Source organism: Gambusia affinis, linkage group LG05, assembly GCF_019740435.1.
Source record: "Gambusia affinis linkage group LG05, SWU_Gaff_1.0, whole genome shotgun sequence".
NCBI classification, from domain to species: domain Eukaryota; kingdom Metazoa; phylum Chordata; class Actinopteri; order Cyprinodontiformes; family Poeciliidae; genus Gambusia; species Gambusia affinis.
Genome location: NC_057872.1, coordinates 1273233 through 1296795, shown reverse-complemented (window position 1 = coordinate 1296795; position 23563 = coordinate 1273233). Strand labels below are relative to the sequence as shown.

The 23563-nt window shown below is 38.6% G+C and overlaps 1 protein-coding gene across 1 annotated transcript in view; it reads right to left on the bottom strand.

Moving 5' to 3' along the window:
* ascc3 (activating signal cointegrator 1 complex subunit 3) overlaps positions 1 to 23563 on the bottom strand; it is a 206336-nt gene that overhangs the window by 161348 nt on the left and 21425 nt on the right. Inside the window, exons 5-7 of the mRNA XM_044116965.1 lie at positions 15722 to 15923; positions 13161 to 13296; positions 9744 to 9869 (exon numbers count right to left, since the gene is read on the bottom strand). Coding sequence (XP_043972900.1) covers positions 9744 to 9869; positions 13161 to 13296; positions 15722 to 15923 — 464 coding nt within the window. The remainder of the gene's footprint in view (positions 1 to 9743; positions 9870 to 13160; positions 13297 to 15721; positions 15924 to 23563) is intronic.

The following is a 23563-nucleotide window of genomic DNA, read 5'->3' as shown; positions in this document are numbered from 1 at the left end:
GAAAATGGTTACTTTGTTAAGTTTTTAAAGATTTACTTATACACACTGTTGTGGTTCAAGACCTCTTTACCATTATAGATAGATTGATGGTATGATCAGAGATCTCAACAAATCACACAAGCCTGCTGGTGGAGAAAAAGAGAGGCAGGCAGGAACAAAGATCAGTTTAGAGAATAAATTCAGATGAATGAATTTTCAGTTTAAAATAGACTATCCATAAAAATCTGTCAAAAAGAGCCATAATACTAAAATGTTTGAGTGTGAGTGGGAGGTAAGAGTCATTCATTACTTATGCCTTTCATTTAACCCACGCACATTATGACTCTCCTGTAGCTGCTAAAAAGCAAAGCTTTCTGCATTTCTTAATCCCTCAACCCCTTCAGACCATTTCTGTGAGCATGTAGCATTTCTCAGAACAAGTTAGAAGCCTGAGTGGATTCTATTCAATAAGATGCTCAGTCTATGTGCATCTGTTTTTCAGTGTTGCTGACTATTTTTGAGTCATCAAAAAGTAAGTAAAGCTTGTAGTTGATGCAAATGCAGAATACATCAGCTCCACTACAGAATGGCATTTGCTCTCACTCACAACACACTCAGTAACAGATCTATTGAATAAATTAGGAAGGCTTTTACCACAGTGGCAAGAGCAGGATGCATGGATTATGATTCATTAGTTAAAAAGCACCCTAATAAATTCACCACTTTTAATGTTTTGAAGTCCTATTAAAGGCACGCTAAGGGTTGTGTAATTCTGTTTTCCATTACAGCTTTCAATAAATGACAATCAGCACTTTGTCTAAACACCAAGGAGGGGGAAACATCGGACTTTCTAAACTGCCTTTCAAAATCATTCTAATTTCAGAAGCACTGTGTCCCATAGTTGGGCAGGCTTAAATTAATGAACGAAGTTGCTACTTGACTAAATAATTTCCGCTGCTAAGCAGAAGAGTTTGTGTATCAATCTACATCAGTTTCCCAGGACGATCCAAACACAACTGACTGAGAAGAAACTGACTTGATAGCCTAACCCAATTTTTAAAAAATGAAGGCACAGAGCATGTAACCGAAGCAAATCTTCAATCATTCAATAATTTTTACCATAACTGTTCAGAGAGCTAGGAGTTCTAAAATGGATTGTTTGATTAATCATGAATTTGAAATAAGTCTTCCAAAATGATGCGGAATTATTACAATTCATTACATTTTTTAAAAAATGACCCCTCATGGGGTCAAAACTTGACCCCATGAGGAAAAAAACTAATTTGATTTAAAGCGCATTATTGGAGCTGCAGCGTTTAAATACATCATAGGTGAAACTAGAATATATCCATTAATATGTATTCAAATAAATTATTTATATACTACTGATTACTAAATCAATATAGAAGTATGATATTGAATCAATATCAATTTGATATTGAATTATGACCCAAAGAAACAAAATTCAATTAATTTATGAGGTGCTTAACAGAACCCATTCTAATGGGGAGAGTGGTGTAAAGGGGGCATGATTAAAATCCCCAAAGATCAGAAAAAAGGGCTGTGGATGCTGCATTTAGAGTCTACTGGTGATAGTGTGGAGGACTTTGCTGGCTGCTGCAGCATTAGCTGGGTGGGACATACAAATTAAAAAAACGCAGACAATGTGACACATATACACATATATTCTCTGCCATTTCTGATCGTTCCACAGCGCACGAAACACTCTATACACACAGTTGGTGACAAAAAACACTGTACATTATATACATAAGCTAAATTATGGAAAATCAATCTATATATTGTTTTATTATCTACTTTATTGGCGATGTACACACAGGAAGTATGTGCTCTCATAGAATGGCAGCCAGCGCGGTTAGAGAGAGGCTGTGCAATTATAGGTACACCAGCTTAGCTTCCAAGCATTTGAATGGGAAATTGCAAAAATTTAGCAATTTTGAAGAAAAAATAATCAAAATTGGTTAACCTAAATGAAAAATAAATACTTGATAGTATTTATTAATATATAAATAAATTATTTATATTATTATTTTTTTAATAATATATATAATTATATTATATTTCATAATATAATTTAAATGTTGCTATTTTCAGGGTGAAAATAGCAATTAAAAATTATATTACATGTAATATTCATCTAATATATGAATATGTAATATATTGTATAATACATGTCCTTATATAATGGTGTACTTACAACACATAGTATAATCCAAAATGTTTTAGGGCAATAATATATTAAAATACATTACCATATATTACAGGTAATATTTTCTTTAGTAAGCATATATGTATATAGTATGTTGCAGCATATAAATTATAAGGCCTCCATACATGGGTTGTGCTTTGTCCCGTCCCACCGCCATGGCCATATATGTGGTTACAATTGATATCAGCAAGATGTATTCCAGCACCTGAATGCTGGAAGATGAAGGCAGATCAGTCAGCTCTGGAAAATGGGGTCTAACAACTAACATCGTCAGACGGACCATGCAACTCTAAAACAAAATACACCCAATAAACCATGTTGCACACGTGTGGAAGGGCTTTGACAAGACAAAGCTTTCAAAAGCAGTCAGAATGCTATGCACTTTTATCATTATTACTTAGGCGTTTGTATAATAGTGCAATATTCCATGGCTAATGAAGGAATCAATGAGCAAATCCTTAGACAACCATGATGGAGATTGAAATTGACAGGCACTGAAGGGACTACGCCATTCTCAGTGCAAAAAACACCTGAGCCACTCTCATTACCTGTGGAAGGAAGAGCAATGGTGCAGATGTGATTAAACCATTCATTTATTAATTTGGTATGGCATCAGACACACAAAACATTCTCTTCCACATACACATACCAAAAAGCAGTATCCTCATTATGATGAGCGACAGGGGGTGAAGTGCAACAAAATGCTTTTATAGGTTCACAGGCGTACTTCAGCATCTTCATAAATAAAAGATAAGACCAAACATAGAGATGAGGGACTGACCTTTAGTACAACTGCATCTTCACTAGTGATGTAGTACTGATGGATTACAAAACCCACTTCTGCAGACACAGTGGGAGCTGAGCCATTAAAAGACAATGTTGTGTGTAGACTGTGCTGGAGTCCACCACCCAAAGGACCAGAGCAAGCTGAGCTGCAGCTTTTTTAGCATTCTCCCCTCCTATAAAATATCTGCAGAGATGTCAGGTAATTCTCCAGTATGCTGGGGGGATGTATGTACCACTACGCATGTGGATTTGTCTGTCAAGGTGTCAGTCAGACTGGCAGGTCATTGTGTTACCTGACAGCTGGCTGATAGCTACAACCCTTCTATTAAGAAAGAACGTCACTCACTGGACACTGCAATCCCTGGTCTCTCCATTAACTGAGAAAAAGGATAACAGCAGCTAACAATATTCAGCTGCAACACAAAAATTGGTGTCAGGTGGAGTGAATGGCACTGATTTCATCTTTAAAGGAAACTTTTGCATTAGAAAATTAGTTGCGGTATGATAGTCAAAACAACGTTTTGTTACTTGACAAAGGACAACTGGGGATTATTATATAAGTTTTGCTTGTTCTATAAACATATGTATAACCAAGACCAAGATGGCGCAGCGTGAACAACGCGAGGCTCAGCGTCTCTCCAGAATCTGCTATTTAGTGGTTTTTTATCTATTCCTTACTGGACTTTTTTTTTCAAAATTGCACCGCGTCGCTGCGCTACAGCAGACAAGAGCTTCTGGACCTTTGGAGCTACAATTTTGACACTATGCTCGCTGATCTCCGACTCATCCCAGAGATCTCCAGAATACCGGAGGCTGCTCACTTCTCCCGGCCGGGTGGAAGTGTACGCAGGCGGCGACGAGAATGTAAACAAAGGCGGGGTAAGCGCAGAGGGGTGCAAGCTAGGCTAAAGCTAACAGCACTCCCTTTACACAACATTTTCCTCGCCAATGTCCGTTCTCTGGCTAATAAAATGGATGACTTACGACTATCCATCACGAGTGACAGACGGGTTATGGACTCAAATGTCATGTTTTTCACCAAAACATGGCTAAACAATAGCTGCCCGGACAATGCTATCCAGCTAATTGGACGACACACACACCGAGCGGACAAGACAGCAGATGACTCCGGTAAGACCAGAGGCGGAGGTTTGTGCATTTATATTGACAAAGCTTGGTGCATAGACTCTGCTACTACCCAGAGTCACTGCTCACAGAATGTGGAGTTTTTAATGGTCAAAAGCAGACCTTATTACCTCCCAAGGGATTTCACTTTAATCATCCTCACTGCCGTGTACACCCCCCCGGATGCTAATGCCAAGCTAGCCATGAAAGAACTCTATGCAGCTATTAGCAAACACCAAACCAAATACCCCGAGGCTGCTTTTATTGTTGCGGGTGATTTCAACCACTCCAACTTGAAGACAGTTCTTCCCAGATTCCACCAACATATGTGGCAAGGCCTTAAAATTCTCACAGAATACAAGAACCCTAATACCACCCCCGCTTCTTCTGATGTCTCCTTCCTCAACGAACTTAACAACTTCTATGCTCATTTTGAGAGAGGGAATACCACAACTGCAACCAAAGCAGCTACCACCCCAGGCCAACAGCCACTGACTTTCCTCCCCACTGACGTAGGAGTGGCTTTGAGCAGGATTAAATCCCACAAGGCTGCGGGTCCTAATGGCATTCCTGAACGTGTCCTCAGAAGTGCTCTGGGGAGCTGGCAGGAGTGCTAACGGCCATCTTCAACCTGTCCCTGGCCCGCGCTGTGGTACTGACCTGCTTCAAGTCTACCATCATTCCAATCCCCAAGATCCCAATCCAACCAGACTCAATGACTACCGCCCGGTAGTCCTTACCCCCATCATTACCAAGTGCTTGGAGCAGCTGGTCCTCGCGCAGATCCTGTCTCCCTCCCACATTAGACCCCCACCAATTTGCATACAGGCAGAACAGGAGCACAGAGGATGCATTCTCCATAGCACTGCACTCTGTCCTTTCCTACCTGGACAACAAGAACACTTACGCCAGACTGCTGTTCTTAGATTTAAGTTCAGCATTCAACACAGTCATCCCATCACAACTCATTACCAAACTAACAGACCTCGGCATCAGTTCACTCATGTGCAACTGGTTGCTCGACTTCCTGACCAGTCGACCTCAACCCTCTCATACAAGTGGTTGTCCAGCTGGACAACCACTTCTCATCCACCATCATCATAAACACCGGAGTGCCTCAAGGCTGTGTGATGAGTCCCTTCCTCTACTCCCTCTTCACCTACAACTGCAGACCTGTCCATGGCTCTAATGCCATCATCAAGTTTGCAGACAACACCACGGTGATCAGCCTCATCAGAGATAATGATGAGACCGCTTACAGGGAGGAGGTAGACCATCTGGCTGAGTGGTGCGACAAAAACAATCTGCAGCTGAACCCCGAGAAGACCAAGGAGCTTCTTGTGGACTTCAGGAGGAACGCTGACCTACATCCACCCATCCACATTAAGGGGACAGTGGTGGAGTGTGTGGACACCTTTAAGTTCCTTGGAGTCCACATCTCCGAGGACCTGACTTGGACAACCAGCTGCTCCAAACTCATCAAGAAGGCGCATCAGCGACTCTTCTTCATGAGGACCCTGAGGAAGAACCAACTGTCCTCAGAAATCCTCACAAACTTCTACCACTGCACCATTGAGAGCATCCTCACCAACTGTATTACAGCTTGGTACAGGAATTGCTCTGTCTCTGACCGGAAGATGCTGCAGAGGGTGGTGAAAACTGCCCAGTATTGCCGGGGCACAGCCCCCTGCCATCAAGGACATCTACAGGAAGAGGTGTTTGATAAGGACCGGGAAAATCACACAGGACTTCACTCACCCAGCACACACACACTTTTCCCTCCTGCCCTCTGGGAGGCGTTACAGAAGCCTACAGACCAGAACCACAAGATACCGGAACAGCTTCTTTCCCACAGCTGTCACGCTTTTGAACGCCTCCTGACATAAAACATAAACTATAAGGACTGTACTCCCCTATCCTCTCATACAACAATAACACATGAACTATTTTCACACACACACACACACCATGGACTGTTTTCCTCACACACATATGCAATCTGTAAAACTTATCTGTCATTATTTATCTTGTATTATAAACCTACTAATACATATATAATTCATTTCCTAACATTTTTGTATATTCAGTATAATCTGTGCATATAGCTCACATATTTATATTTATATTTAGTCTTGTACACCTGTAAATAAATATTTATATCCTGTATAGCACTTCTGGATAGATGCAAACTACATTTCGTTGCTTGTACTTGTGACAGTGCAATGACAATAAAGTTGAATTCTATTCTATTCTATAAAAAATCCAAACAACAACATTATCAGAGCAACCATAAACTCATTCATGTGTTTATCTGTAGTCGCATTGATTACTGCAACAATGTCTTCACAGGTCTGCATAAATAAAAATGAATCCAGCTGCATCTGATCCAAAATGCTGCTGCCTGCATTTTGAGTATAACCAGGAAGATACAGTACATCAAACCTCTTCTGCTGTTCTTCCTTGGAGAGAATAGACTTTAAAATACTGTTGTTTGTTTATAAATCTCAGAACAGTTTAGCACCACAACACATTAAAGATCTGCTGTTGCTGTATCAACCTTACTGTTACTGTTAGAAGGGTTAGAAGAATGGAAAAGAATCAATGTATGTTTTTGATGAGGGAGTACCTTTATAACATGATGTAAAGCTCAAAAAGGTAGATTTTATCTAATACTTTTACCCTTTGAAAAGATAATACTACAACTCATTAAAACTACTGTGTTGCAACTCAAGTATATGATCCTGTGACAATCTCAAACTTTCTCTTGTGATTAGCTGCACCAAGTGAATACAATATGGCTTACAGAACAAAACATATACGTTGAAGCAGCAGCAAAGCTGTTCTTGTTGAAAAAAAACATCTGATTGAAAACCAATGCTGTAAAATTAAATATAATGGTCACTTCAATTCTTAGAAACCTTGGTCAGATTTCTTTTCAAATTGTTTCTTTGAAGGTCTATTCTCCCTCTTCAAAGAGAAAGCAATATGCCAGTTAGATCATCATCCCAGTGAATCTTTCTTGCCCCACCAGCTATCAGCACATCATTTTTCTTGCTTTATTTGTGTTTGTTGATTTCATAGCACTATCACAGAATCTGAGATTGTCAGGGTTCAAGTTTTAATACTGTAGTGCATCTAGTTAACAATTATACCAGCTTATAACAAAAGAAATAATGACTTTCCTAAAGAGGCACAGAGGGCCTTTTCTTGTAGGTGTTTGGTGGCTTGAAACTAATTATTTCAATTATTAGCTATAGAGCAGGGGTCACCCACCCGGTTGCCCGAAGGGACCTTGTCAGTCGCCCATGGAGCAAGTTCTAAAAATAGCCATTGTCATTAGGGAACACTGCCAAAGACATTATTTAATTTAATCTTTTTATGTTTAATTAATAACATTTGTTTATATTTAGACTTTTTTAAAAAGTAAATTATAAAAAATGTTTAAAATAAATTGCTTGATGCATAAAACTCTTTTCTATGGTTAAAGTTCAGAACTGTGCAGATGCCTGCAGGATTTTATCGGAGGGCAGCAGCGCTTGCAGGCTGCTCCCACTCTGCCTACCTTAAGATTTTCTTGAAGTAAAACAAGAAAAGAATAATTTCTGAAATTTTTATTATCGAACCCTCTTTACAATTAACAAAATTGTGGAGAAAAAAAGATCTTATGAGTCAAAACATCTTGTATGTAGTGCACGTCTGAGTCTGTGGGGGTGAAAGGGCACCCCAAACCTTAAATCTTATTGGTCAGTTTGCTTTTGTTTATTTGGTTTATTATTTTATTTTGTTTTATTTTGGTTTATTGTTTATTTACTTGGTGCTTTTTCTGTAAGCTAAAAATGAATGAGCAGAGTTTGAACCTCCTGTAGTTCTAAGAGCGGTTTGGATCCTGGTGGAGCTTTTTACCGTGTGTGGTTCTTGCGGGTCGTCGGTTTTTGAGCTTCTTTGATGTTTCCTGAACTGGAGAGCTGATGGGTCACCCGTTAGCTGACATCTGCCGCTCTTCCTGAGCGTCGCGACAAGACTGTGGGTTAAACTATTTAATCTAGTCGAAACGTTCCCCAATTAATCAAACATTGTTTCTTCACCTTCTCCTCCTTTGGACGTCTGGCGCCACCTGAACCTGGGAATCTACATCTTCCTCTTTCTGTGGATCTCGCCGGTAGGCTTCGCTTCCATGTCTTTATTATTTAGCATTGTTTGTGTAAAACACAAAAAAAACAAAAAAACGGTGCGCTACTTTATTGGTTTAGGTTTGTGCGACGCACACATGATGCTCGTTGGTTGTGCTCTTGTAGGTCAGGTGCAGATAGTTTTGTACCTTCTGATCTGTCAGACTTTTTTTTCGACATCTGCTGGTAATAGCCAAAAGGTCCTGGAGAGGAGGACACTGAAGAAGGTTCTGTCTATCATGGACAATAAACAGCACCCTCTCCACCACATAGTGGACAGACAGCGGAGCACCTTCTCACATAGACTGCTCCAGCTCCGCTGTCGTAGGGACAGATACAGGAAATCCTTCCTGCCACATGCCATCTCACTGTACAATAAAAGCTAAATCATTGTTCGGCACTAATCAGCCCAATTTTCCACAACGGCACTGTGGCACACTTGCTGTACATATATTTACATACACATATCTGCATTTTTTGAATCTCTGCAAGGACTGCTCTTAAGTTGCATTTTATATTTTACAGCACTTTACAATTTTACAATTTATAGCATTTTATATTTTATATTTTATTTTATCTACAACTAGTTGTTACTGTGTCTTGTCTCTATTCTGCAACTGCGAAGTAATTTCCCTGTTGGAATGAATAAAGTACTTCTATTCTATTCTATAAGGTGACCTGTCAGCTTTTAAGTTTGCGAAACCACAAAAAAAGTAATAAACCGGCGACCCGCCAGAACTGCTCATTGTAAAAAGCTCAGGCGGGTTCTTAGAACTATGGGAGGTTCAAACTCCACTCATTCATTTTTAGCTCACAGAAAAAGCAAACTGACCAATAAGATTCAGGCTTTGACATGCCCTTTGACCCCCACAGACTCACACTGATGTGTGCTACATACAAGATGTTTTGGGACAAAATACCTTTTCTTGTCTCTACAATTTTAATAGTAAAGAGGGTTGGATAATAAAATATACAATAACTTTTTTTTTATTTTAAGGAAAATCTCACAGTGTGTCCAGCTGTACAGCTGCAGCTGCAACAATCCAGACTCTCAGTCACTTGTGGGCAACTTGGAATCACACAGAAAAGCTCCAAAAGGGAATCAAACTTAAAACTCTGAACTAAGAACTTCTGAACACATAATAGTAATTAATCATATCTGCCATGGTAATCATTACTGGTAACTGTCGTCAGTAGTCCCTAACATTAAAATGATCAGGCAGCATGTAATCATATATACATATATGTATTATTGTTATAAAGGCTGAGCCAAGAAAATTTATGTCTGTATCAAACAAGTAGCCCTTCGTGTTACTCTGTATCCGTGAAGTAGCTCCCAGTCTCAAAAAGGTTGGTGACCCCTGCTATAGAGTAATGAAATGACATGAACATTACACTGTGATGCTAGAAAAGTAGGAGACAGTTTAACAAAATTACCTTACAGATGAACTTACTTCATCCAGTTCAGAGATATAGACTGGTCTCTCCTCAAAGCCAACAGGCATGGGTTCATTGTATGGGATCTCCACCTCTTCATATATCTTGTTGTTTTCTCTGTGGATACCCTCGGGCAACAGCAGCTAAATGTCACAGACAGAACAAAATGGTAAAGACCCAATAAATGTCCTAGAAACTCAAAGTAATAATTTAAAAGAAAGTTTGGAACAATATTCAACAACATTTTCACTGATAATCCAGGATCTTCTTACATAGAGAGCCTGACCAAAACATGATGTGATTCATGATAAAAATAAAGTATTTTTAATCAGTGTTTTATTTGTTCTAATTTAATGTCAAGGCAGCTAGCTACATGAATTTCTTTAAAGAAAATAGATCAGTTTTCCTTCACTCAAACATTAGGTTAACCGTTGCTACAAAGCTTTTTATTCTGCAGGTTCTTGCTAAAAATTACCATTTGTGTAGAAAATTATAACTTTAATACATGGTCATCATGACAAATTAGTAAGTTGAGTTACAGCACAGCAGAATTTTAGAATTTTCAGTTGATTTTCCAAACCTCTGTGACCACACATGAGCCATAAAAGTACAACAGATTTGATCGGTTTGTGTGTGGTTTGGTGCTCCTGCCGTGTGCCCAGCCACACACCACACACTTTTGTGATGCTCATGAGTGAACATCTCGATTCAAGACAAAAATTCTTTAAAACCCCAGCATACCATACATGAATTTAGAGTAAACAAACACGGATGTAGAAGCAATAATGATAGCTTGTGGACTCATTTTAAGCGAGCTAGTGTCAGAGTCCTGACTGACTGAACAACTTGATAGTTAGAACTATATTATCTCAGGTTAATGATAGCTGAAAAGTTACCCGGTTTATCAACTGCAATACCAGTTTCGCTTCAGTTCCTCAGTATCATTTCAGTTGATATTCCTTGTACAAAATGCTGAATAAACATTCATACTGTTTCCAAATACGATTATCGCAAGCGACCATCTTAGAAGGCAGAACGCTTGAAGACTGTCGTAAGGGGAAAAGCGAGGTAAAACATTTAAAATTGGTCCATATGAACTAGGCTTTAGCAAGCACGTGAACATGCAGGAGCCTTGTCTGACTGTTAAATAAAATCCTCCCAGTAAATTGGAGTTATGCTGCTAACACTTAGCTTCTGTCAATGACTCATAGGCGGATGTGTGAGTGCTGCGCAATGCAAATAATAACCCAGCCAACTAAATAATAAAATAATATTCAAATGCTTCGAGGCAAATATTTTTTCCTTTAAGAATTTTAAAAATTGAGGTACTCGAATTGTTTCTGCCCTATACATGAGTATTGCTGCTGACCATGACTTTATGACCATGACATAAAGACATGGTCATAAAAATGAGTACAGTGTACTCATCTCCTGATGGCTACTTCACACAGGATAACACGCCATGTCATAAAGCATGAATAAGTTCACTGAACTCGAATGGCCTCCACAGTCACCAGATCTCAATCCAATAGAGAACCTTCGGATGTGGTGGAACAGGAGATTCACTTCATGAATGTGCAGCCGACATCTGCAGAAACTGCCTGATGGCCATCATGTCAATATGGACCAGACTCTATGAGGAAGATTTTCAGTACCTTGCTGGATCTATGCCATAAAGGATTAAGGCAGTTCTGAAGAAAAAGGTGGTCCTACCCAACCTCATAAAGTGGCTGGTAAATGTAAGTATCTAGTCTTACTGATCTAATATTTTTTAAACAAAAACAGAGTGGGCCCTTTGTGGAATGCCTAGGCCTGTCGCGATAAATGATAAATCAATCAATCGAACAATAAATCAAAACTATCGACGTAATTTTAATTATCGGCTTTATTGTCTCTTCTGGCATTTTTCTCTTTCAGTTGAAGACACTGAATGACAAATGGCCCAACTCCGCTGCTCTCCACTGACCCTCCCTTCCTCATTTCCTCAGTGTAATGTCCAGTTCACACTACACCATCTTAGAGCTGTCGGCTGATTGTCGGCCCATTTTCAAAACCTGAGAGATGACACATTAACTGACAGAAATCCTAGGTATAACGGTTCGATCGGGTTCCATCGTGCCGTGAGGTGTCCAACAATGGGAAAAAAATAATGGCTACAAGACCAGTTAAATCATTTTAAAACCAGGCATTAATCAGTTCTTTACTACCATGTACCTGCAATGCATGTGGCTCTAGTGTCAGTCCTGACTGAATGAAAATCATTACAACCTATTTATGTCACGTTAACAAAGAACAGCTGAAAAGTTACCGGGCTCTTTCAGCTGTGATTGAAAGAACCCAATTGCGTAGCAATTTCGCTCCAACTCCTCCCATCGTCATTTCTATATTCCTATATTCTTTGAACGAAATGTTTTATAAACATTAATGTTGTTTCCACATATCGTCTCCAATGTCCGCTGGACTTCGGGTTGCCTTGTCAGCTGTTTGGGATTCCCCTCTGTAATTTCCCCTCAGAAAGCAGGAGGAGAATCCGTGCTTTCTGATTGGCTACCTGTCACACATTCAACAGGCTGCGTTAATGCACGACGATCTACCGTAACACACCACACACTACAGGATGATTGCAAGAGACAATCTTAGAATGACCAAAGTTCTAAGATTGTCGTAAGGGGAAAATGTAGGTGTGAACTATTGCATCAGGTAGTCGATGTTCCATCTTCTCTATTTAAATCTGATGATTACTGAAGGGCAATATGGTTTACAGACTTCATAATGTGCACTCTTTTGGTTGAATGCAGTATTTATTTCCAATTTGGTGTTTTTATTGAAGTACATTTTTCTGAATGGAGACTGAGAATCCATTTTATTTTTGTTTTTGGTTGTTTTGTTTATTTTATCAGTTCCAGTGTTAAGTGTTCTTTTGAAAATAAAGTGTATCTATCTTTGGCAGGAAATCGCATGAATTATTATGTCATTTCCATTAAATCAGAGTAAAAAGGTCTTCAAACAATATTATCGTTTATCGCAATAATTTTTGAGACAATTAATAGCTCAGCAAAATTTGTTATTGTGATAGGCCTAGGAATGCCCTAGCGCTGTAGAAGTTCAAGTAACAATGCTAAAAGAAAAAAACAAACAAATAAACATGACAACCTCTTGGAGAATTGGAGACATTGCGAACATTTTTATTTTGTTTTTTTTTTTTTTAAACTGCTATAGTCACCTAAAAAATGTTTTAAATGTCTGATTAGCTTATTAGTGTTCACATTTTTTAGGATATATTCACTTTTCAAAAAGTTAATAGTTATATGAATTACTTGAGATACAGAAACTAATTAATAACTTCACAGAAACTATTTTCAAAAAATTCTAACTTTAAGGGTTCATGGAAACAAATCAATGGTTCAAATTTTTTTGAAATCCAGAAAACTCACCCTGGCTCCTCCAACAAATGCAGGTGCTTTTGTTGCTTCAGCATAGCTGTCATATACATTTGGATAACGGATTCTTTCATAAACTCTTTCCCTGGTTAGGACAGGTTCATAACGTGCATTCAGCAGGACATGCTCTCTGTAAGAGAAAGATGGGTTAAAAAGTTATAATTTTACACTAAGCATTGGAACAGGACAAAAAAAAAGATCTACTAAAAACTTAAAACTGATGATACTTGGCATAAGACATTTTTTATTTGTTGTTTCTAGTACATAATGAAATTGGAGTACTACCCTCGATAAGTAAATAAAGTTTTATTCAGTTCCATAGGGAACAGCATAAGGGTGTGGGTGTGTCTGCAGGTGGCAGAGAGAATGGAAGGTGGACAGACAGATTTCACAGCTTTTCGGAAAAAGCTGTTCTTTAGCGGCATTGGTGTACATTTTATGTATCTGTACCGTCTCTCTGACAATAGCACTACAAACAGTTTGTGTCCTGAATGGGTCATATCAGCAGCAATACAACAGGCCTTCCTTTGCAGTCTGCCAGTATGTATTAGATCCAGCTTCGGTACCCGACTCCCCACAATCCACTGGGGAGTTTTCACCACCTGGGCCAAGTCGTTTTTGTCCTCGATTGTGCAGTTGCCATACTGAGGCAGTCATACTGAAGCAGAGGATGCTCTCAATCACAGTCTTGTAGAATTCTTGAGCAACTGAGCAGGGAGTCCAGCCTTTTCACTTTCCTGAGGAAGAAGACTCTTTGTTGGCCCTTCCTCGTCAGAAAAGAGGTGTTCAACGACCAGGTTAGGTCCGAGGTGATGTGGATGCCCAGGAAGTTGATGTTATCTAAGCACTCCACTACCTCTTTTTGTATTCTAATAGGTGGGTGCACTGTCTTCCTGGACAGCTCATCCACCAATGCACTTCCACTGTTACCGCCTTGGTCTTGCTGGTGTTGAGCACTAGGTTGTTCACTGAACACCACTGGGACAGGTTTTAGGTCTCCTCCCTGTACAGGGTCTCACTGTCGTTTGTTATGACACCCACTATGGTGGAATCATCAGTAAACTTTAGAACCCTGTTAGAGGAGTAGATGGCTACACAGTCGTGAGTGAACAGTGTAAAAAAACCCGGACCAAGTACACAGTGCGTTGTGCCTGGAGGATGTTTGGTCTCCTATTGTCACCACCTGCGGCTAGTTAGATTTGTCAGGGCTGTGGAGACAGTATCTTAATAACTGGTACCAAAACACCAGCCATTAAGTGTTATGACTTTGAAAATTATATGCCAAGTTTTTGAAGGAGAAGAGAAACTCCGTGTATGTATGTGATTAACTGGATCCACACTGAAATACATTACAAGCTGCATGAACCAGGATAGTTCGTGTATGGTTGGCTTAAAATGGCCAATGTTGAAGGGAACTGAGTTGATGGTGCAGATGGGTCTCAGTGGAAGATCTTACTTGTGTATCATTGGAATACAAAAGAATAGGGATAAAATAGCTAAAATCATCTATGGTTGCAAACTCAAGTTTTTTTAAATTCCGTGACCACCTTCTTGTAAGTGCCTGTTGAATTCGGATGGTACTGTTCAAACATACCATTATCATCTGTGTGGCTTTCTTGTGATGGTCATATGTGTTGAGGACCAATGTGCATCTTCTCTTCTGGCAAAATTGTGATATTTTGGTTCTTGCTTAGGGAATGATATTACCTTCTTTTTCTAAAGTCTGAGGGTAGAAAGAAAAGGCTTAGCTCTGGAAACTACTCAAGTATTTTCCTCCTAAGTTATCCCTGCTTCCAGTGCCAGATTCACTATCAATGCATTATTTCTGGTCCATTTGTATGAAACGTATACAAAATGTGTCTGGAGTAGGATTTTGTTTTACAGTACTAGTGCAGAAATAGCATGTACCACAGAACCAAAGACTTTAAAGCAATGAATACCTATTACACTTTAATCACTCCCCATCCTAATGGAAATGTTTACACCCAATCGGAGTAAAAATGAGCATTGGGGGTTTGAAAGTTCGCAATGAAGTTTATTGCAAAATACTGATGGCTCATAAGTATTATAAATTACCTCCTTAAAATATTTAATTCAACAGATACAAAAAATGCTAAAGTGGCTTTATGTTTCTGAATATAACCCTTCCACCTCATCCATTATTCAAAAATAAATGCTTTTGTACAATGGATGATTAATATAAAGACACACTTGAGAGGCATCTGAGGCTTACCCCTCCACTAATCTTCCTTCACATTGCACTGAATTTAACTAGGCTAAGTAAAGAGATCATTGCTCCTTTTTGTCATCCACTGAAATTAAACTTTAAAGATAATCTTCCACAGGAAAGGACATGTGACAAGCTGCAGTCACTGTACTGTTTTTTTTTTACCATTTTATTTTCTTAGTTGGATTTTTGTAAAGCTGAAGTTGTGCCATGAAAAATACATAATCTTGTCTTATGTTTTCCTGACTCCTTGGAGCGAAAGCAGAGATAGATGGATTTAAGACAAAGACAACACAAAAGGGAGAGAGAAAGTTTGGAAGTGATGTACCGCTGAGCTCTCATCTCTTTTGGGTCAAAGGTCATGACAGCCTCTGAGAAGTCACCATCATCACTTCCTTTGGTTCTTTTTTTCTCTTTCTTTTCTTCTCGCCGGTAGATTTTCATCATTTGTTTCTCCTTCTCTGACTGAATGATCACCTGGCAACCGTAGGCAGGCTTGGTCATTTCACCACTGACCTTTCGGCTGACATCTGGGAAACAGAAAGACATTTGTCGAATGTTTAGTAAGTTATAAAAAGCTTTACCTACACTTCACTTGATGCGTTAAATAAATGTTCCAAAGAGACTACAACATTAGCCAGAAAAACACAGCCAAGTCTGAAACAAGTTTTTTCAGTATTGTATTATATGCTTGATATAACACCAAAATGGCAATCTACTTAACATGACCTTCATGCAATAGGAATAACCTCAGCATCATTAAGCATCAACAGCCAAAACAAAAATTCCGACTGATCACACAGGAGCCAACCAAGGTAACAAGATTGACTTTTCTTCATTATCATTTCTCATTTCTAGCTCCAGTGAACAAGGAGGTGGCAATGCATGGGTTAATGTTCCCCACCACAGTCTCCCCTGTTTTAGACACAACAGCTCAATAAAGGGCAGAATTGCTCTTGAAAACAGATGAGATCTGATGATTGCACCAGGGCCTGGGCTGATTGACTGAATGATTTCTCCTTTATCTCATCTAGTGGCTCTACCTACTGCACAGCTCTCCACTCATTCTAACAACTCTCCTCTTCCTGTCACTCTTAGCCTCCCTCCTATTACCTCTTCCACACCCAACCCCTTTAACTCTGTCACCCTCTATGCACCAATTCCTCTGTCTAAGCTATTCTCCATCCTAAACGATCACTCACTCAGAGTACTAATGTGCCTTATTTTGTGTCTCTCACAAAGATTGCCTCCAAATGTGCAGGATTCTCATTTCCTCAAGTGATAATGGTTGTATAATTGCAGTCAAGAGCACCACCAGGATAGTTTATGTTTGGTTACAAGCTGATTTGAAGGTGTTTTTTGCACATTTGAAGTTGTAGTCTTTCAGATAATTATGGGGTATTTCTACAATCAAATGTCATATCATATATAATGTAAAAATGTTACACAAACTATGAAGGTTCGGAAGCTCTTGACCAGACTTTTCTTACACACTCCTTAGCAACTTGGCAACTCCTCACCAAGCATCTTGATTCTTAAAATATGACAACACCACAATGTTACATCATCAGTGCAAATGACAGCTCTAATGATGAGGCCAAAACTGGCTCCCAACTTCCAAGTAAATACTCTGCAGCTCATGACCTTCGTTTCCAGACACATGAATCTCTTGGTTGTGTCATATACGTGGCTGAAAACTAAAGAGGACAGATTCTTCCAGTCAGTGGCTCTAAGACTGCAGCTTTATTTTGTTGACTATATGGAGGTTTTTTGAAAGCCAACTAAGAACGGTTTTACTTTCACAGGATTTTGTTATGCTTTTATTGTGTTTATTGTAATGTTTTGTAGTACAGCAACTTGCAATTTTATGTCTTCAAAACGGGCTTTATAAATAAACTTCACTTATTAAGTCATAAACAGTCAAATATCGACCATTAGCGTTAAATTTCCCATAAAGGAAAGTATTGTCACTAGGCTTAATAGAATCTAAGTGAAAACTCCCAAATCACTACAAATCAATATATAACCTTCTGTTAACTGCTGCAAAGTAAATAAAACTGCCACTCATTATCAACATTGCTTTCATAACAGCATCAATCCTGCAAAACCTCTACAGGAAGGAAAACATCTGCTGTATTCCCCTGAATAACTACAGCCCCACTGCAAACTCTCATAACAACAAAATGTTTTGAGCAGCTTGTCAAACCACATATTAGAACCCACCTTCCTGTACTGATAGATTGGTACAAGTTTGTCAATCACTCTAGTCAATCGAAGGCAAATGTTATGTTTCGTAGACCAATTGAGAAAGTTAGTCTACTAACTTTCTGAATATGGAGACATTCAGAATATGTCATCATATTCTGAATGTCCTTACAAAGAGACCAATCCAATTCCATTAAGCTATATAGGGTTGATTCACAACAAATGTCTTCAAAGACAACTTTACAAAACAATTCAGTTAAATCATGTATACACTCCATTTATCAAACAGTACAGTATACTCCTTGACTTGCAGCACTCACTCCTCCTGGATGAGAATGTAGCAACAACCGCTTATGATTTTAAAAAAAGCAAAAAAAAACAGCCATGTTGTGCACTGGTTGTCCATCATGTTGTGTATTGCTCACAATGTTAGCATGCAACTGTTGATTAACATAAGGAAAACATTGTCAAATGTGAAGATTGCACCACGGTACCATGACTAATACAAGGGAATAATGGATTATTCCACAGGAATGGAGTGAAGCTTAGTACAGACACAAAACACCTGATGCCCAGTGCAAATCCCATAGGAGATGATGCATATGGATCTCTGAACACCTCATCTGATTTAAAAAATAACATTAAGATTGTTATTTTCACCAATAACAATCTTAACAATCACCAAGTCAAACTCAAAGTTTGACTTGGTGATGTCTCACTCTATTTAAAGCTTTAACAAATTAATCATTTTGACAGCAATTACAAGAAAAAAAATGAGAATTCTCATAACTGTATATTTAACTATATATTTTTTTCTAATACACAGTACACCTTCTTTGCAGAAAAGTGAATAAAACAAATGCAAATTGCTTCATAAAATAAGAAATTACAAGAAAAACATTTAATGTCAAAGTGAAAACTGATTTATACTAAATAATGAAAAAACTATGCAACATAAAATTAGTGACTGAATAAATATTCACCACCTTCAAGTTAGTATAAAATAATATGTACATTTTTGGCTGAAATCATGTGGCCAGGTCTCAATCAGGCAGCACATCTGGGGTCTCATATATAAAAGAATGTACAGCTGTCATAATTAAGTTTTATAGTAGAGGTGTCACCGCACACGTTGTCCTTAGAAATCAATTTTCACAACATTTTTACAGCATTCAAGTTTTAGACAACGCTGTACACTTTAATATGTAAAACCACTATATGAAACAGAAAATAGAAATCATACACCAAATAAAAAAAGTAAAATAAATACTTACATAAAGCACACAAAAAAATTTAATGACAAATGAAAATGCAAAAATATGTTCCCTTCACAGCTAACTATGAGAATATAGCAGTGATTTGGTTACGATGGGAAACTCATCCTGAATGGGTATTGTAAAAATGATTGCCATGTCTTGACAAATTTAGCAGTTGAACCTGCCAATGTACATCTCATCTTTTCTAAATGCAAAAACCTCATTAGCTCTACAAGCCACTGTTCATGTGTAGGAGGGGCCTCCTGTTTTCACCTCAAAAGTATAAGACATCTCGCAATCCGTGTAGCAAAAGCTACTGTATTTACATTATTCTTGGAAAATAAAATGTCTGGAGGTATGACTCCAAAAATTGCAGTTAGAGCAGAAGGGCCAAATTTAACATTGTATATTTCTGAGAATGTACTGAATATAGATGTCCAATAGGTAGTTTTGAACACGCCTAGAAAGTGTGAATAAGGGAACCCATTTCTGACTCGCATCGGTTACACAAGGGATCAGTTCCTGGATAAAACTAAGATAGCTTTTCTTTAGAGATATGCAACCGGTGCAGGACCTTGAATTGAAGGAGCCCATGTTTATCTAGCGCATATGAAAGAGGAGTGTACCCTGTGAAGTACAGGGCTCATCTGTTAATGTAACTGCAAGATCTTTCTCCAAGTGTGACTTAATAATGTAGTATAGTGTAGATCTCTTTTTGCCTTAATAATGTAGTATAGTGTAGATCTCTTTAATTACGTCCCTCTTATGAATGTTTATACTAGTGCTGAAACGATTCCTCGAATGATTCGAGTACCTCAATTATTACAATTCCTCGAGGAGAATTTACCTGCCTCGAAGCTTTGTTAATTTAGCTTTCATTATTTAATGCACTGTGTTCCAGCCAGAACAATATTTGTGTTGCCTGGAGCTCTGACTTCCGCATCTGACTTGTTGACGAAAGCTAAGTGTTAGCGGTAAATTTTGTGTGTCCAATTTTCAAGTTCGGCCCGTGAGGATTTTATTGGTTGATGATAATACCTGGTTTTGCATTGTTTTTGGGGGACCAATAAGCATCCTTAAAATGACTGGCGCGATGCCTGGAGTACGGCAGCCTTTTTCCTCTGGGAGCTGCTGGTTCAAAGCAAACAGCAGGAAGAGCATTGCAGTAGTATTTTATACAGGTGAGCAAATAGACTAAACACGGCAGGCGGCTGAGTAGTTGATGCTGACAATGTAGGTGTAGCTTTACGGACAAACAGCATGATAAATTTCATATCATCCCGGTCTCAACAAATGGGTGGCAGAAATTATTATGGCGGTAGATAGCTGGAAGATGAGTTTCTGAGTGTGACGAACGAAGGTGCCGTAAATATCCCGTAATGCTCCCCCCATTCCTATGTTGGTCCTTTGGTCTACCGGTCCCTGGACTTACAGTCCCCTGGTCTATTTCCTCCCCTCCACTGCCATTTTACGTTTGTTCGTTCGCCTGGCCCCCACCTCCAGCACCTCACTCCCCCACTCCAGACAACATTACCGGTATTCTCAAACCCAAAGTTTGACAGGTATGGGGCAAGGTGAGAATTTATCTATTAAACTCAATGAAGATGAATACATAAACTAAAAGCTGGACCATAGACATTGTTTATAAGTGTATTTGTGAGCCTGTGTCTTTATTATTAAATTGAATATCATTTCCGATCTTTGTATCACTTTTCTTCAGGTTAACTTAGAAAGTGAGCTACTTTTGTTACAGGTTAGTTTTCTAAATTACAAAAAAGTAACTGTTCGGGGTGCTCAAGAATGAAAAATTCGGGGCGTGCTGTGGTGGCGTAGGGGGTTAGCACGCCCCACGTTTGGAGGCCTCAGTCCTCGACGCAGACGTGATGTACCGCTGAGTGGTATTGCATCAATAAAATGGGAAGAATTTAAGGCCTATATGAGGGGGGGAATAATGAGTTATACTAGGCATAAATCAAGACTGCATTTGAATAAGCTAAAATTAATTGAAAAACAAATCAAAGAATTGCAAGAACAGATGTATAATTGCAATGGCACTGACAAATATAGGAGACTTCTTTTACAAAAATCAGAATATTACAAGCTAACTACCAACAAAATAGCAACTAATCTACTGTGGTTAAAACAATCATATTACGATCAGGGTGAGAAGGCAGAAAAACTCTTAACCTGGAGGCTTAAAAAAATTACAGACAAATGGCCATAAATTTAATCAAATTAAATAATGGTGAGAATCAGGTGGATCCAAAAAATATAAATGATGCATTTGCAAAATATTCTGAAAACTTACATGCATCCCAATATCCAGACAACAAAAATTAAACAGAAGCAGTTTCTGGATCAACTTCAATTTTCAATCCTGATCTATACGATGTGCTTCATAAAGAAGGTCTGGGCTGTCAGCTTTACTTAGTTGCCTGAGCTATAAACCAGTGGTCACCAATCACTGGGCCGCGGACAACTACGCGTATGCGTCCCCCCCCCCCGTAAGAAACAACGGTATCGTAATCCTCACAATGCGTCTCTCCCCCACCTACCCCCCGTCCGCAGAAAATGTACGAAGGGTTGACTGGTCCGCTGTACTAAAAAGGTTGGGGACCACTGCTATAAACAACCATCCTCCACTGCTAAGAGAGAAGTGCTGATCTGAATGAGGTAACTGTTAATGTGAATTTAATGTTTGGAAGCGTGGTCAACACGGAAAAGAAAGAAAGTATGAAGAAAAAAAGGATAGAAAGAAGGAAAGAAGGGGAAAAAAGGAAGTCATTTTTTAAAATAAGGAAATAAAGACAAACAGCTACTTCCAGTTGTAGAGGTAATGGGAGTGACAAGACTTCTGAGTAAACATGTCAGTTTTAAATTCACAAAGCCAGTAACCAACAAGTCAATATTCACAAGAGTTTACATCTCTTCAGTGCAACTAACTCTTAAACAGTCTACTGAAAAACAAACCCCAACACCTAAGGACTTGAAGTGATCAAAAATGCTTTAAAAACGTAACTACCATCAGATTGAGATAATCACTGATCTGAGCATTTGAAAATGACATGATTATTATCTTGATGTGATGTTCCTAAAATGTCCATTCTGACAGAATGTGTCTCCACCCCCAGTGAAATGTGGAAAGGAGCCACTGAGAGAATCTGTTCTCTTGTAAACATGTGAATGCCAAGCTGTGAACTGCAATTTAAAAGCTAATCAGCAAGAGACAGGCATTCCTTCTAAATCCCACTCTTACTCATGGCATTCAAATAGTAGAAAATTTAATCAGCCTTTTTTAACCCCTTGTGACTTCACCCTCAGTCGTCAAGGCAACACTAATCTCAAAAGCTGTCTGCCAAGTAAAATTTCAGAGGCTGATCTGGGTTCTTCAAAATTTCAACACCACCAACTGAGTTTTAAAGTACCATATAAGCATAAATACAAATGTAAGTGGTTCTGTTTGGCTTAAAACGTATCAAAATAGCTAGTTATTCTGCTGGTTAAACTGTCGACTAACAATCACAGAAATCATTTTACACGGATTTAATGCAGCATAAAAACATTTACAAAGTAAAGAGACAGTAAGGTGGAATGTGAAGTCCTCCGGCTTCAAAAAACGCAATACATGTACAGGCTGATCAAGTACAATTTTACAAAACAGCAGAGACCAGCCATAAGAAACTGTCTTTAATGAGTCCTTGCCATTGAAATACAAATATTGAGGTGGCGGGGGTGTTTAATCACTTTGCTTCAACACTAGTAAAAGCTGAGGAAAGCATGAGAATAAATGCATGGTCACAACCTAATCTTCCATTTCTGTCACCTAATATCTACAACATACTGATGATCGTCTTTAATGATCATCATTGCTTCACCATGTGCAATATTGCATCTTTGAACACAATATTTGGTAGGATCCTGTATTTTGAATTTTGCATGCATTTTTTTGGCCTCACTGATGAACATTCACCCCCTCCATGGAAACTCTTCATGTAAATTTTCAAAGGTTGAAATTAGGGATGCAAGTTATCGATTAATAAAAATTAATTAATCTAATATATCAAATAATTTTGGCAATATAGTGTATTATTTAAATCACCATATATTAAATATGACTGAATCAGCAACCTCTTAGATTGCAGAATAGAAAAAGAAAAGATGAAAAGAATAACATGTGAAACGTTATCTCACATGAACAGAGATATACAGTGAACCCTCATTATAACGTGGTTCACCTTTCACAGCCTCACAGATTTTTTGTGCATTTTTTTTCCACAGTGCATTGTATTTTGCATCTTAATTGGCTAAACAGTGTCTGCGCTTCTTCTCTACCTGCTTGCCAATAACGTTACGGTATTTAAATATACGTAATACAGCATGGCAAATTATGGTAAATGTTTTTGCCCAGAAGAAATAAAGAGCGACAACAACTAGATAACTATATTCTTCTTTCGCAAAAACACACCTGCACCACAGGATTCAGAAGAAAAAGACACTAGAGAGCGGACTGAGGCCGCAGCATCACAGTCAGAGGCGCAGTGAAATTCACGAGTCACAATGTGTCCTACTGTACTTTGTATTGATAATTAAAATGATTATTTTTACTGTAACTCATGGAAGTCATCAAAATCAACCATGTTTATTGGCATCATGTCTTTTTCAATCATGTTACAATTTTTCTGCATCATGCTTTCTGCTTTTCATTTTAT